This window comes from Gossypium arboreum, chromosome 4 (genome assembly GCF_025698485.1).
Source record: "Gossypium arboreum isolate Shixiya-1 chromosome 4, ASM2569848v2, whole genome shotgun sequence".
Lineage (NCBI taxonomy): Eukaryota > Viridiplantae > Streptophyta > Magnoliopsida > Malvales > Malvaceae > Gossypium > Gossypium arboreum.
Window position 1 is genome coordinate 8,639,720 of NC_069073.1, and position 13,375 is coordinate 8,653,094.

Genomic DNA, 13,375 nt, shown 5'->3' on the forward strand with positions numbered 1-13,375 from the left:
TCATCCATTGAGATATTTCCCAAATCCCCTTCCGAGTAATGCTCCTCTTCCTACTGTCAGTTGTAAACTCATCTTCGTAGCTTCAGAAAGTCTGGGCACCGGGATCCTACCTCCTTCAGTAATAAAGGTTGCATTCACGAACTCTAATGATCGAAGTGAACATTCAACCCCTTCGTTATCACTGTCAATGTACGGTGCATCGCTAGCAACGGATGTGATAATGTCCTCTTCAGCGTTTATTGTTATTAGCTGGCCTTCTGTCACCAACTTTAATTTCTGATGCAACAATGATGGTACTGCCCCTGCCGAATAAATCCATGGCCTCCCCAGTAAACAATTATAGGAAGGTTTGATGTCCATTACTAGGAAATCCACCTCGTAAGTATTTGGCTCGATCAGAAGAGGTATCTCTATCCTTCCCATTACCTTCCTTTCAGTGCCGTCAAATGCTCTCACTATATTTTTGCATGTCTTCATATGAGAGCTATCCATAGGCAATCGGTTTAATGTGGACAGAGGTAGGACGTTCAGTACTGAACCATTATCAATCAACATCCCCGGTAACATATACCCATTGCAGCGAGTAGTAATGTGCAAAGCTTTGGTAGATCTCATTCCCCCCAGTGGTATTTCATCGTCACTAAAGGAAATAAAGTTGTCGGCGCTTATGTTGCTGATAAGACGGTCTAGTTTGTTTATTGAAATGTCGTCAGCGACATAAGTTTCGTTTAACACCTTCATCAGTGTATCACGGTGCGTCTCCGAGCTCAAAAGCAAAGTCAATATTGATATACGAGCCGGCTGCTTGTGTAATTGTTCCACAGCACTATACTCGCTGTGTTTCAGGAACTTCAAGAATTCTTGGACTTCGTTCTCCATTACTGGTTCATTAACCAGTGGTTCTGACATCTTTTCTCCTTGTCTGATCACAAAGGACTTCTTCTTTACAGGTTCGGCTTCTGTGCTTAGTGTACCGTCCGAACTCTTCTTTTCCAAAACTATCACACTACCGCTATAATTCCAAGGCACCCTTTTGCTATCCCTAAAATGGAAAGCCTTGGGCTTTTGGATAACGATTCTTGGTGCCACCCTTGCTTCAGCTTCACTAATTTTTGCCTGTGAAATGATGACCACTGGGTGACTAGCCTCACAAACCTTCGCTATCGACTTCTCTTCAGCAGCACATACGTCCTCTTCTCCGGTAAGCTCAAAGAACTCTAACTCTTTATTGTCCATTAAGCCCTGGACTAAGGCTCTGAATTTCTTGTAACTCTGGATTTCATGACCCTTCTCGCCGTGGAATTCGCAATAGTCCCCCACTTCTCGGGAGTTGCTCTTTGAACTCTGCGTGATCAACCCCATTTCCAGCATTTTCTTCCAAACTTCTCTGAACGAAGTCTTTACTTCATCCGCGTTCAGCTTAACTCTCCTCCCCACATTCTCGATTATTGTATTTACCCCACCATCAGTATGGCTGGGTAATGGGTTACCTACCACAGGTGTGTCATCGAACTTCACAACACCCATGTTGATGAGCTTCTCGACTAACTTCTTAAACGAGATGCAGCTTTCTATTGAATGCCCCACAACCCTCGCATGGTATTCACACTGAGTATTTGCGTTATACCACTTGGGGTATGGGGACTGCAACAGTTTTAGATAGGATGATGCTACAACATGCGCATCGAATAGGCTTTTGTACAGCTCCTTATATGTCACTGGGATAAAGGTAAACTGTATCCTCTCCGTATCTCTCCTGGTGCTGGGCTCTTGCCTTGGTGAAGCTTGTTAGCCTGTGACTACCGTTCTTGATTGATTAACGGTGACAGGTTTTGAATAGCCTGAACTCACATTGTTTACCTCGTTTTCCTTTTTCTTCGGGGCTGACCTTTCCGTGCTTTCCCCCATTTCTATCTTCCCGCACCTTATTGCATTTTCTATCATTTCGCCAGACATCACTATGTTTGCGAAACTCTTAGTTGCGTTCTCCAACATATGATTAATGAAAGGCACTTTCAAGGTATTAATAAACAGCATAGTCATTTCTTTTTTCAGCAGTGGTAGTTGGACTTGCGTAGTGACTTCCCTCCACTTCTGGGCGTATTTCCTAAAGCTTTCACCTGACCTTTTCTCCATGTTCTGTAATGTAATCCTGTCAGGCGCTATATCGGTCACATGGCCATACTGTTTCATGAAGGCCTACACCAAATCCTTCCATGGTTTGACCTGAGCACGGCTCAACTGATTGTACCATTTGGCTGCGGCCCCAGTCAAACTATCCTAAAAACAGTGAATCAACAATTGGTCATTGTTGACATATCCCGTCATTCTTCAGTAGAACATTGTAATGTGAGCCTCAGGGCAGCTGGTTCCATTATATCTTTCAAATTCTGGCATCTTGAACTTCGGAGGAAGTACTAAGTCCGGGACCAAACTGAGTTCCTTTGCATCAACTCCGCAATAATGATCAGCACTTTCTAGCTCATTGAACTTCTCCTCTATCCATTTGCACCGATCCTCGAACTGCTTTAGGAGCTCTGCCTTTACTTTTTCCCCTTCAACCTCCTCGAAATCAGGGATCGTGGGATTTGCCATATTGTCTCCAGGGTTAGAATACGAGCCCGTTGGGAAGTTTACCGGTGCCGAAGTGCCTGTTTGATACAGAGGTTTAACATTAACAGACACCCTTGGTGGTTGTGCTTGAATGTTTACTGGGGCAAAGCTTGTAGGACAAACAGAGTCATCGTTGACATTCTCAGTATCAACCATAGGGCCTTTTCCTTTGTCAGACCCTCCCTTAAGCAGCTGTGTCAGCTGGCTTATCATGTTGTTCTGTGATTCCAGCATATTTTTCTGGGACTCCAACATTTGATCCCTCATCTCCTGCTGGATCCTATCCAGCTGTTCTTGCATCTGAGCTTGCAATTGCTCTTGCATCTCCTTTTGCATTTGTTCTAACTTCTCTAACCTTTGATCCATATCATTTGTTTTTCTTCGCGTATAGTAGCGATGTTCCAGTGTAACTAGATAAATTATCGCTAATTAATAGGGTTTTTTTGTGCAACTTAATGTTTATAATGCTATGCAATGCAAATGTATGACATGAATGCAAAAAGAAGACATTGATTCACATTCAATTCTATTTAGAAAACTTCACTGAAAAATAAAATCTTTTACATAAAATGAGTTACATATACGGTCTTACCCTAACACCCAAAACTTTTACTTTCCTAAGAAGGCAGGCTAACTCTTGCCCCCGATCTGACTCTAACTCATATTTGACTCCTAGCACATCTGCTTGGACCGCCAAAGTCTGTAAATGATCAACCACCTCTCGTATCTGAGCTATAGCTTCGCCCATGAGGCAATCCCTATCTCGGACCTGATTCTGAGATCGGTGTAGTTGCTCCCCTAGTTGTTCATTATTTGCTTCCAATAATTCAATTTGATTCTCACAGTTTTGAAGTGTAGTCTCAAGTTCTTCTACTTTCCCCTTCAAATTCTCGATCTTACTTAGGTTAGCCCTTAATTCAATCACTGAGTTATGACTCCGATGTTGCTGTACCATTTCTAACTCTGCCACCCGAGCTCTTAACATCTGTTTTTCATTCTGGCTATCATCCAAACTCTTTTTACAAGTGACTTTTCAAGCTTGAGCATCATGGAACTTTTTCTCCCACCAATCAGCCCTAGCCTTTTCCTATTGGATTTTTTGCCTCCACTATTCAGACGTTTTACCCAAGCCAGCATTTCTCATTGACTTATACAGCTGCTTGTAATCAGTCTTCAGACTGTCCAGGTCCTCCTCAACCTCTCTCTTTCTCTTCTTCAAGTTCTCAACCTCGGATTTTTGAACATCAACATCCAGCTTTAAGTACACTTTTTCCTCCTCCAACTACTCTATTTTCCTTTCTAACTCTGAGGTTTTCTTTTCGAAGTCTTGCTTTATAATTTCCAATTCGGAGGGGACCACTCGCAGATATTCCTCTATCAGTCGAGCTTCTTCTAAATTTGGCCTCGGGATATTGTCGTTAACCTTTCTACTCCACCATTCGTTATATTCAGGAGTCACCATTGGATTCACAGCAACTCCCTTTATCAGGCAGGTTTGCTTCCAGACATTATAAATCTCGCGGCTCTTTTTCTTGGAGTCCTTCTCCCCATACGAGAACCCACTCTGAGCTAGCCCATACATCATTGGTATAAATTGTTTTGATCAATATTGCCTCAATACAAGTAGAGGAGGTATCCAACGGCTCCCCAAATCCCCAACAAAAGAACCTAATTATAACTCCCACATCGGTAGAGAATTTCATCGGAAACCATCCAAGGAGCTTTCCATTCGATATCCTCCTCTTGGAGATTTTGAAGTATCGCCATCCATTTTTCCTCTGTTATGTCATCTCTTCTTGATATGGTCACTGTTTCCTTCAAAGGTGAGTAATCTCTGAGAAAAGGTCGGTAAGAGGCCTTTTCTACCCTCCAAAAGTGGCTATGAAACCATACTAACAAGAGTTGTGCACACCCAATAAATCTGCCTTCACTTGCCCTCAGACATGCACTTAAAGATCTGAAAGTCTCAGCTAAGATTGTAGGAACAGGAGTGACTCATTTACCAAATCGATCAAATAGATCGGCGACTGCTTCATCTACATACCTTAAAGCCTTAGGGAAAATAACCAAACCATAAATGCTCAAGGTGAAGACATCAACTCTTTTCTTCATATCAGGGTGTGTCAGGATCAGATCTCTTAAATTTTCCCAAGGGATGCACTTTTCATTGCCTTTCTGCTGGACTCGAGCTGCAACCCACTGCTCACTTATCCGAGTGATGTTCATCAACGTTTTTACAAAGGTTGGGGTATTCATAGCTCTAGAATAAATCTTATCAACTTGAAACCTCAAACAACAAAGCAAGGCTATATATTCCTCAACAGTAGGTGCTAGATCCACCTTTACGAAAGTAAAACAACTGTAGGCGAAATTCCAAAATTGAGCCATGGCGCGGAAGAAATATCTATCTACTTTAACATCGAGAAGATAAGGAATATCACCATAATTACAGTAGAGTAGCTGCTTCATCTCCTCATCCAGTGACTCCATAATTCTTTCAACTCCTAAAGATCATTCTAAACCACACTAATACGGGTAAAGTCTCATAACTCCGACGTGTACCCCTTTGTCAAACTGTCACCTTTCTCTAACTATGCATTCTCCGACCATCTTTGGACAAACGCGTTGTCTTTCACTTTATCAAGGAATTCGTTCTTCATGGAAAAACTTTCTATTAGTAACTGAACCGTATATCGACACCTTCTTTTATGATGAAAATGTTATGCAATCACTATTAAAGAAAGAAGGAAAAACACAAGTCAGAATCATGCATAAGAATAGAAATCAAAGCAATCAAGAAATTATCAAACGCCTATTCGGGCAACCACTAAGGCTAGGTGTAATTCTACCTAAGGCGAGTTCCTACAGCTTACTATATATGGTTTAGTTCTAGAGTAAAGGTACCTGAACCAGCAGATTCCTCGACCCTCGCCCATTATAGGTTCATATGGATCAAGTTCAGTTCAGGGGAATACATTTCCTTATGCCCGTGCGGAGGTGAAAACCTCACGAAGATATAAGTACGGATGTATTTCGGAAGCGATCCCCTAGCCCATGCGGGGGTGAAAACCTCACGAAAGCATAGTTTCTCACTCCCACTTAAAAGGTGTGACCACAATGGTCATGTGATATGATGCGAGAGAATATAAAGAAATTCAACAAAAAAAAAACTAAACAAGGACACAAAAAATGCAAAGCGAGGATCGTGTATTTTTAGAAAAATCGAATTTCTAAATTTCGACAATAAGACAGAAAATAATCAATTTACAGCTCGACTCTCTTATTGGTCCCTAGCGAAGTCACCAAGCTGTCGAAACCATTTTTTGAAAACGGGAATTGACTTTTGAAAACGAAAGTTGGGAGTTGCCACCAATCCTTTTTTGAGGTGTAATTGGGCCACCTTATAAAACATTTTGGTCCACGAATTTTAAGAAAATGGGTTCGGGAGTCAGTTACGTACGAGGAAGGATTAGCACCCTCGACACGCCCAAAATTGGTACTTAATCGATTAATTAGTGTCTTAAATGTCGAAAATTAAAGATTTGGACAGAGCTCAAAATGCGATCCTCCTTTTATTGGCTTTTAAAACATTCAGGTAAGTCAAATGTGTATTAAAGACCATCTCACCATGAGGTAAAACATTACATCCAGTACGTTTGGACACAATATTTTAACCCTCAAATGTGATCTTGCCTTTAAAACGTGCGTTCTAGCTTTGAGAGGATATTCGAATATTCAGAACAAATAAAGAAAACGAAACCCAGTACGTTAGGGCACGATCCTTTGAATTCTTTAAATTTCGAACATTGCCTTTATTTTGAAAAATTTTGAGAGCGAACCGGTAAAGGGATATTCTGATATTCAAAACAAATAAAGAAAGCGAAACCCAGTATGTTAGAGCACAATCCTTTGAATTCTTTAAATACCGAACATTGCCATTATTTTAAAAACAATTGAGCATAAATCTGTGAATAAGTGAATTTGGGCAATTAAAATTTAAAAACGAAAATAATGGTATGTCACATGCAAATAACAATGCCATAATAAACTAAACAATGCATAAAACATAGTAGCAAAAAAAAAGTTTAATGAAAAATAATAAAATGGTAACATGTTAATAATGGTACAAACAAAAGAAATAAAAACAATTATAAAAATATATGAAATGAAGATAATAGGAAAAAGGATTCCTAATACTATACATATTAATAATAAGAAACTAGTCGAAATGAGCAGTATAATTTTAAAACAGGATCTTCAAAAAAAAAAGTCAGATGCGTATAATTAGGAAAAATACTTAAAAAATACATATATATATATAATAAATATAAAAGAAAGTATTTACATAAAATAATATGAAAGCAATAATCTATTTGGCACAAAACTAATTTTATCATAAATTATATATGTATAATAACACATAAGAGCTATTTAAATGTAAAATCATACAAAATTTTAAAATAATATTATATAAGAGAAATTTAAAAAGAAACTTATAATTTAAAAAACAAAAACAACAACGTAATTCATCAAAGTAATTTAAAACGTATGTATATAAAAAAATAAAAATAAAAAAATGAATGCCAAATGAATTTAAAGAAATAATGAACTATATAAATTAAACTGAGGAAGAAAAAAACTTAATTGAAATAGAAGCTAATTAAGAGAGACAATCAACAAACAAAAACATTGAAATTGAAAAGGACTAAAGCACAATGCGCGCAAAGGTATAAGGGCTAAAAAAGAAAATATTCCCAACCCCAAAAGCAACACTCATGCGCAGACTAAATTGGAGAGGTGCGAAAAATTCAGGGCAAAAATGAAAGAAACCAAATAGGGTCAAATCAAGAATGGCTCAAATAGGAAGGACTGGCCACGAAAATTACCTATTTAAGGGTAAAATGCGTGTGGACCCAATCAAAACATGTACTGGCATGCTGTTTTGTTTTATTATACAAAGTTAAAAACCCATTTCAATTCATTTTTTTTGCTTAAAACATTCAAACTTCGATTTTTCTAAAAACTATAAGTTTGAAATCTCCACACTCCCCCCCTCTGCTCTTCGCCGAAAGGCCTATGCCCAGGCCTTCAACCACCCAAAAGTCACCGGCGTCCAACGAAGCAAGGCCCTCTCGACGGCGCAAACACGATGCGCAGTAAGTCTCTCTCATTCTCTCCTATTTTTTAACTTGTATTGTGGATCCGAATGGGAAGAAGAAAAAAATGAACAAAGAAACAAAATAAAATCACCTTCGAAAATATTCCTTGGTGGTTTTCTACTGATTCTTGCATGAGATTTGTATATAAACTTTCGTACCTCAGTCCCGATTCTCGATTTACTCTTGACTTTGTATATTCTCTATTATATTCGGAAAAAAAGATCACTTTTTACATTCGTTTCGGGGGTTTTATAGCCCTTTTTTACAACTAATTTTACTTGTTTGCAGGTTCATGGGCGTGTACGTCTCCTACGTGGAGGTGGAGTGGACGACGATGCGAGATTCATGCGATGTGCGGTACACTGGGATCGCTTGATTTGCAAACAAGCAGACTCCTTGGGTTTTTGTTTGCTGAAATTTGTTTATGCTTTGGGCCATTTAGGCTTTGTAGTTTGGGTTTGTTTTTTGTTGGGTGTTGGGCTGTTTGGGTAGTGTTTTTATTTAGTTTTGTATGTGTGTGGGCTTGGGTATAAATTGGGCTTAACAATACTGTTTTATTAGAAATCTTATCAAGAATGTCTAATGAAAAACAATATCGGGTAAAAAAAGAGTAGAATGTGTACTTACTCGTACTCATAACAATATCACAAAACAACCTTTCAATTTGTCACTTTAATGGGTTTGCTAAATATTTAATTACATTCTTCTTAAGATTGTGCATGTAGAAAGTTGGAGAGAAATACAATTCATTCGATTTCCTTTAATAATCTATGTTCTTTTAGCTAAGGTATGCGTATAGTATTATCTTCTAGCATTGTTGTTGGATTTATGTTATTTGAAGATATACAATTCATAAAGTGTTATATTAGGTCATATGACCAAGATACAATAATGCTTCTATGGCACTAAGATATAGTACTTCTAGATCAACTAAGATATGGTCCTTCTAAACTAAGAACTTCTAGTAATCCTACAACCATTAGAGTAGGCAATGGATGAGCTTTATCCATATTGTTGGAAAATATGGACATCACATATATAATAAGGGAAATTATATGTTATTATTTACTATCATGATAGGTTAGCCCAAATTAAAAGTAATCTAATTTGGTTAAAATTTTATTGGGTTTTAATTATTAAATAAAGTATGGGTTAAATATGTGTAGATACTCTAGTAATTGAATTCTAATCAAATTCTGATTAATGATGGGTTAATTAGAATTTGATTAGAACTAATATGCCAAGGTTATAAATATTAAGGTTAAGGTCCCTAAATTATACACAAGATATCTTTTCTAATATCCTATCATTCATCATTAGGAAAGAGAGAGCATATATTCTCTGAATTTCTTGTGTGCTAATTTGGAAGATCAAATCCCCAAGATTCGGTAAAACTTCAAGGACTTCATGGATTCAGGTACGCTTCCGCATCTAGTTTTGTTCTTGATTTATTCTTGATGATTTGACATGATAGATCCTAGTTTATTAAGTTTTATTTCAGATTTATTTTACAAATCTAACAAGTGGCATCTGAGCCTCATCATGTTAAATCATTAGGAATTGATTAAAATTTCTTCTTTAAACGATTGATTCATAAACTTTTATGGTTTTATATTTGAATATATATTGATCTTTGAAGGCTTATATTAAAGTGTTTTTTTTGAATTTATAAAAAAAATTAAGGTTTTCTTTTCTTTTATTTATTTATTTTTTGATGGATTAAAACAAAAGTTAACACTAAATAGGCATAACTTAATTCATATATATATTGACTATATACATATATAATAAATGCATGTTGTTTTGGAATTTTATATAAATATATATAATTATCTTTTAATTTGATTGAAAGATGAAATTAAGGTAAATATTTTGAAACAAATAAATTGATTTTGACTTTTAATTAAGGATGTCTAATATTTTAAATAAATTAGTTGAAACAAAATGACCTCTTTTGTGTAGATTAGTTTATTTGAAATATTAAGATGATTATATGTTTTTGTAATTCATACGTTTATTAATTGAGCCAAAGGTAAGTTAATAGTTGGCAGAATTTCAGCGACATCTGTGGTGATAAATGTGTGACAATTCTAAGGTATTTTATGTGAGCAATAAGTTAGTCCAAATATTAATTCATTGTTTGACATAATTTATTGTCAATGTTTGATTGCTACAACAAGAGTATCGCTTACTTTAATATTACTGTCCAAAGACTTGATATTAATGTTGTGTTTGGTATCTTGAGATGGGATTAGCCATTATCTTGAATTTATTGTTTACTTATGAATATTGATTTAAGCTTGTTTTGTTCTATATTCAACTAATTCATCTTCTACTGCCACGATATCTGTTAATATAAATTTTATACCCATGCTTAATGGGACTAATTTTAAGGAATGGAAAAGGCACTTACTTATAGTGCTTGGTTATATGGACATAGACTTTGCACTAAGGAAAGAACAACTTGCACCTCTCACTGCAAAAAGCACCCCTGATGTTAAGAGGGATTTTGGGAGGTGGAATCGTTTAAATCGCATGAGTCTAATGATCATGAAACACAGCATTCCAGAAGCCTTTAGGGGTACAGAATCTGAAGAGATTACTCAGGCCAAGGGTTTCTTTGATGAAATTGAGAAACGTTTTGCTAAAAACGATAAGGTTGAGATGACATCATTTCTGATTTCTTTGATGTCTATGAAATATAAAGGTTAAGGAAGCGTAAGGGAGTATATTATGGAGATGTTCCATATTGCTTCAAGACTTAAGGCACTTAAGATCGAGCTTTCTAAAGAATTACTTGTTCTTATGGTTTTGGTATCGCTTCCTGCACGGTTTAATATTAAAATTAGTTATAATTGTCAAAATGAGAAATGGACCCTAAATAAGTTCATTTCTCATTGTGTGCAAGAGGAAGAAAGGTTAAAGCATGATAAGTCTGAAAGTGCTCATTTAGCTAATGCCCCTAAAGATAAGGGCAAGAAAAAAAAATATCAGAATGAAGTTGTTAAGGGTCCAGCTCAAAAGAAACAACAACAAGCTATAAAGAGTTGTTTATTTTGTAACAAGTCTAGACACGTAAAGAAAGATTGTACCAAATATCATGCTTGGCATGCAAAGAAAGGTAAAGTTCTTAATTTCGTCTGTTCTGAGATTAATTTAGCTTCAGTACCTAGAAACATTTAGTGGATAGATTCTGGTGCTACTACTCACATAAGTGTTTCTATGCAAGATTGCCTGAGTTACCGAAAGCCAAGTGATGGTGAAAGACACATCTTTGTAGGTGATGGAAAATCGGTAAAAGTGGAAGTGATTGGGAATTTTAAGTTGTTATTAGGAATTGGTTTTTATTTGGATTTAAAAGAGATTTTTATTGTACCATCCTTTAGACGGAATTTAGTTTCTGTTTCTTCGTTGGACAAATTTGGATATTATTGTTCATTCGGAAACAATCAATTTAATTTGTCTTTAAATTCAAATGTTATTGGAACTGGTTATTTAAATACTTATGACAACCTTTATTTGCTAGAACAGTTGCATCCTATAATGAAACATTGAATGTGGAATCACGTCAAAATTCAGCATCATTATGGCATAGACACTTAGGTCATATCTCAAAACTTAGAGTAGAACAACTTGTGTCTTGTAACGCCCCCACGCCCGAAACCGTCACCGGAGTCAAGCTTGAGGTGTTACTAAACTTATCTTACCTTTTAAACAACTCTAAATCACTTATTTTAATTTTCGGAATAAACTATTTTCTGCGTCATGGTTGCTTAAAAATTCATTTCTTGAGTTTCAAAACTCGAAATTAAGATCCGTAAATTTTTCCTGAAACTAGACTCATATATCTATCTATTAATTTTTTCTAGAATTTTTACTTAGCCAATTAGTACAGTTTATTAGTTAAAGTTATCCTGTTTGAATTCGACTACACCGGCCTCTACTTACTACGAACCACTTTTCTCTCTGTACAAAATTCATATGACTATACCGCTTGTTTCCATTAAAACTAGATTCAATAAGGATTCTAAACATATAAAGTACACTACTGAAAATTAGGCCGTTACATTCTACCTCGGATTTGTGGTTTCGCAACCACTGTTCCGTTTAGGCCCTATTTCGGGATGTTACATGTCTAATGGTATTTTAGAGTCCCTTGACTTCACAGACTTTGATGTCTGTGTCGATTGCATTAAGGGAAAACAGACCAAAACCAAGAGATTAGGTGCCAACAGATCTTCAGACGTCTTAGAATTATTTCATACAGATATTTGTGGGTCATTCCCTACGGCATCCTGGAATGGTCAACAATATTTCATAACATTCATAGACGATTACTCACGTTATGGGTACCTATATCTCATTCATGAGAAATCTCAACCTTTGGACATGTTCAAAGCTTATAAAGCTAAAGTTGAGAATCAACTCAACAAAAGGATTAAAAACGTCAGATCTGATCGTGGTGGTGAGTACTACGGTAGATATGATGGCTCAGGTGAACAATGTCCAGGACCATTTGCAAAATTCCTAGAGGAATGCGGTATTGTCCTACAGTACACCATGCCAAGATCACCTAGTATGAATGGTGTGTAACACCCCTATATCATGTTCGACTCAAGGAACCTGATATAAGAATATTACAATTTGGTGCCAAAGTAATCCTTGGCTAATTACTATTATATTTGAACATAAAAACGGACAAATAATGGATTTAAATATAAACTACTTGGGACATACTTAATTTTTCCTAAGTACATGCCATTCTATTCAAAATTCTAAAACGTACCCTCTTGTTGCTTGAAGATGTAATGAGATGAAGACTCGTAATCTCAAATACAACTCTTCAAATTTTCTATACCTATTCTGTGCACGGAAACAAACCATACGCTGAGTATACACCCAATGGTATTATTATAATTCAAATACTTAAGGTAAAAACAATATATATACACATTAAATCTTACCACTATTTTACCTTCAATAAATCATTCATGCATTTAAACTTTAAATTTATTCTAATAATATATATCTTAAATAGTTTTTCTTTATTTTAATTTATATATCTTCTTATTATACCAATATCTATTTCATGCATTTCATCAATAACCATTTCATAAAATCATTATTTCATATATTTCATTTCTATATCCTAACTCAATAACTTATTCTATTCCATATCTAAAACCTTACAACATTAGTCTTTCAATAATTATTTAAACCAACATTTTTCAATAAAAATAATTATAATTAATTCAGAGGATTATATTCAACTATAATTCATAGGATTATATTCAACTAACTCATACACTATTTCATTATTTCTAATTCATTCTATTTTCACTTCTTATTTCCAATTCATAGGATATCTCAATTTCAATTCACATTTCAATTCATAATTTCACTTTTTCATACTTTCAATAGTTCAATCGATCAATTCATTTGATTTTCTCATTTCATTTATTCAACTGATTTCAATATCAATAATTCAATATTTTAGCAAATTTATGAACCTTAAGTTCGTGCTTCTAATCTCACAATTCAATTCAATTCACAATTCAACTCATAATTTCTTTCTCATATTTTTAATAGTACGATCAATCAGA

The 13,375-nt window shown here is 35.6% G+C and overlaps 1 protein-coding gene across 1 annotated transcript; it reads right to left on the reverse strand.

Moving 5' to 3' along the window:
• LOC108459104 (uncharacterized) lies at positions 1-2,193 on the reverse strand. The gene is made up of 2 exons (XM_017758467.1): positions 1,804-2,193; positions 1-1,644 (listed from the first exon to the last, which is right to left on the reverse strand). Exons 1-2 carry the CDS (start codon positions 2,191-2,193, stop codon positions 1-3), a joined length of 2,034 nt encoding a protein of 677 aa, XP_017613956.1.
• Positions 2,194-13,375: the final 11,182 nt, after the last annotated feature.